Source organism: Sciurus vulgaris, assembly GCF_902686455.1.
Source record: "Sciurus vulgaris genome assembly, chromosome: 16".
NCBI classification, from domain to species: domain Eukaryota; kingdom Metazoa; phylum Chordata; class Mammalia; order Rodentia; family Sciuridae; genus Sciurus; species Sciurus vulgaris.
The window spans coordinates 8,040,419-8,044,141 of NC_136477.1; the positions used below are offsets into that span (position 1 = coordinate 8,040,419).

General features: G+C 41.6%; 1 protein-coding gene across 1 annotated transcript; it reads left to right on the forward strand.

The window, feature by feature from the left end:
* Positions 1–326: 326 nt before the first annotated feature.
* Positions 327–1,265, forward strand: LOC306646130 (olfactory receptor 7D11-like; the record flags this gene model as incomplete). Its single annotated transcript, XM_079114591.1, has 1 exon — positions 327–1,265. The coding sequence occupies one exon, from the start codon at positions 327–329 to the stop codon at positions 1,263–1,265; it is 939 nt and encodes a 312-aa protein (XP_078970717.1).
* Between the last annotated feature and the right edge of the window lie 2,458 nt (positions 1,266–3,723).

Genomic DNA, 3,723 nt, shown 5'->3' on the forward strand with positions numbered 1-3,723 from the left:
CTCTCAGCAACATAGTGAGACTCAGTCTCAAATTAAAAATAAAAAGGCTGTGAGTATAACCCAGTGGTAAGGAGATCCTGGGTTTAATCACAAATAGCACTAAAAAATGAGTGCATAAATAAAATCAAAGCCAGAAGAATTATATACATTTGAAATGAAAATGGTCTGTGACTTGGCTGAATTGATCTCAGTCATTGGCAGGATTCAATACAGGATGAAGAGCCTCTATCTACCGGTGATACTGTAAAGAGATAAGCAACCAAGGTGAGAGTTGGGTATTATTTGCACATGAGACATGGCTCTTTCTCAGCAGGTGTACCAGTGCTATGGAAGAAGGAAACCACACAGGTGTGTTAGAATTCCTCCTCGTGGGCCTCTCAGAAGATCCTGAGCAGCAGCTGCTGTGCTTTGGGCTTTTCCTGAATGTATATTTGGTCACTGTGCTTGGGAACCTGCTCATCATCCTGGCCGTCAGCTCTGATCCCCACCTCCACACCCCCATGTACTTCTTCCTCTCCAACCTGTCCTTGACTGACATCTGCTTCATCTCCACTTCAGTCCCAGAGATGCTGATGAACATCCAGACACAGAACAAAGACATCTCCTACATCAAGTGCTTCACTCAGGCATATTTCTTAAACACCTTTGCTGGAATGGAAGATTTCTTACTGACTGTGATGGCCTTTGACCGCTTTGTGGCCATCTGCCACCCTCTGAACTACACACTCATCATGAACCCCCGGCTCTGTGTCCTTCTGGTGCTGCTGTCTTGGCTCCTCATGTTCTGGGTCTCCTTGGTTCACATTCTACTGTTGAATCGACTGACCTTCTCCACAGGCACTGAAATCCCACATTTCTTCTGTGAACTGGCTCAGCTTCTCAGGGTGACCACCTCTGATACCCTCATAAATAACGTCTTTATGTACGTGGTGGCTGCCGTTCTGTGTGTGCTTCCCATGACCGGAATCCTCTACTCTTACTGTCATATCGTCTCCTCGTTACTGAGGATGCCCTCCCTTCCTAGCAAGTATAAGGCATTTTCCACCTGTGGGTCTCACCTCTGTGTGGTCTCCTTGTTCTATGGAACAGGATTTGGGGCTTACCTGAGTTCTGATGTGACCCATTCTTCCCAGAGGAGCATGATCGCCTCAGTGATGTACACAGTGGTCACCCCCATGCTGAACCCCTTCATCTACAGCCTGAGGAACAAGGACATGAAGGGGGCCCTGGGGAGACTCCTCAGCAGAGGAGCTTCTTGGCTGTGATTCATTCATTGGCCTCAGGAATAAGGTTTTGTGCATATTGAAAAAAACACACTACAATAGTTTCAAAATTCTTATCTCTAGATCTCTCAGGACATCTAGTTCTTTCATTTAATTCATGAGGTCTATGACTTGACTCTTCTAGTTTTACACACCCCTGAACAACTCATCTCGTAATTTCTTTGATGATATCCCTGCTCTATGTACTGTCCATGAACCAGTCCTTTCTTCATTTTTACTTCCACACTGGTGAGTTTTAAACTTGAACTGGCAGCACTTACCATAGCTTTGTAACCTCAGATGAGGTTCTTAAGCCCTGGATCATTCACTTAACTTAGCTCTATGGGTTTGCCTGTGATTTGTGCTGTTGCTTTGTGTTGTTGTGCTGTAAATTTTTTACTGCATGTGGTATGAATGCAATAAAAGTTAAACTTTGGTGGTAATTTGTATTGGTTAAGAGTTAATTACTTCCTACTCTCATATGAACACTTTCTAGTGGTAATGATCACCATCACCCTTTTATAGGTGAGGAAAAGGAGTCTCTAAGAACACAGGAGCACACACATGAACACTCACAAACACACACACACACAAACATAAAGCAAAACAAAAACTGTTTCACAAGGTTAACGAGGGATCAAGTAGGCAAAGCAGGCTTGAAACCCAGAACTCTGTCCGGATCCATTTTCTCACCCAATGGACAGCAACAATGGGTGTTGCTGTTGTGTGCACCTCCGAGGTTCCTGCACCAGCCTGGATAGTATTACTCCTTATCTTCTATCAGACACCTACCATCTTAGCATTTCCTTTCTCCTTTGAACTTACATGCGGTCAATTTTTGTTTGTTTGTTTGTTTGTTTCTGTTCAGTTAAATACCAGTGGAAATCAGGTGGCAATTATGGCTCAACCATTTAAGAGCTCATTCATTATTTTTAATATTCTTCCATTTATTGGGCATTTGAGGAAGTATGTGTTGATATAGACATCTCACAGTATCAAAGCTGTCTGGAAAGCTGAGCTAATACATGAGGACTCCGCAATCCAGTTTCCCAGATTGGATCATTTTCCTGGGAAAGAAATAAGCTTTGATTTCATTAAGTCTGTGGCATTTTACACTGTTTGCTACAGCAACATCACCTGCCCTACCTTGGCTGTTACTCATCCCATGTCTTCAAATCCTAAACTGAAACTCCTCTGCTCCACAGATTTTTAGTGTTACGCTTATATTAATTCTGAGATCTCCTTTTTCCTTCATGTGTGACCCTTCTTGAGAACTGTAATCCAGTTTCATGTTACTACATACACCCACACATGCAAGGACAAGAACCTATTCTTTATTCTGCTTCTGCTGCTATAACAACACACCTTTGACTGAGTTTGTAAAGAGTGGAAATTCATTTGTCTTGCTTCTGTTGGTTGGGAAGTCCAAGATCAAGGCACTGGCAGGTCTGATCATCTGGTGAGGGTAGCGAGGTCTGGCGGGAGGAATGCTGTGTCCTCACAGTGCAGAAGCAGAAGGGCCAGGAGCCACATGCTCTGGGACACCTGCTGTATAAAGGCCTTTGTCTCATTGAAGGGGGGAGTCCTCACTGCCTCTCCTCCTACTCACTACTAACAGTGTCACAAAGGCATTACCTGAAGTTTAGAGGGGACACATTCAAACCACCGCAATATGCATGCTAATATCTATGTGATTCACAGTCCTCAAGAAAATTCATTGATTATTGTGCCAGAAATACTATTTTCACAAAATGCAAATTCCTTTTGTCTTTAATATTTTGGAGCACCAGGGATGTAGCTTCGCACTTGCTGTGCAGGTGATCTTCCACCCCACTACACCCTCTACCCACTCTATTTTATGTCTCCCAGTCATTACTGCTGTCTTCCTAAATTCCACATTCCCAGTGCCTATGGGGGAAGACATGTCTTTTCTGCTCCCCATGGACTCGTACAGATAAGCAGTCTCTGGTGTTCTTCATTTGTGTTGAATGGATGAATCTAAAACTTTGCTTCTATGCATACACACAGAATAAGAATGATTTGAACTAACACAGCATTAAGGTTTAAGAAAAATTTACTCTGGTTGAAACTGAGCAGCAATTGTGCAGTATACTGATGTGGCTTAATGTGATTATGTATTTCCTTTTTGATGTAATATCTCCTAGCATCTTATAATATGTACTATAAAAAGCTATTAAACATATGATGATCATATGATTCTTTTAAAAAAATTGTTTAGGAATTAAACATTATATGTCACACAAATATATAATATACAATAAAATACAGCAGCACCCTGTATAATAATTATTTTAACTATCGATCATGTATTTTAATAAACAGCTAATATTTGCATTAGCCTATTTTCATATTATTTACATTATTTCAAGTATGGAATATTTCCTAGATTATTATGAGATTCAACGTGAGGCAGGAGAGAGACCTTGAAATCATCTTTAGG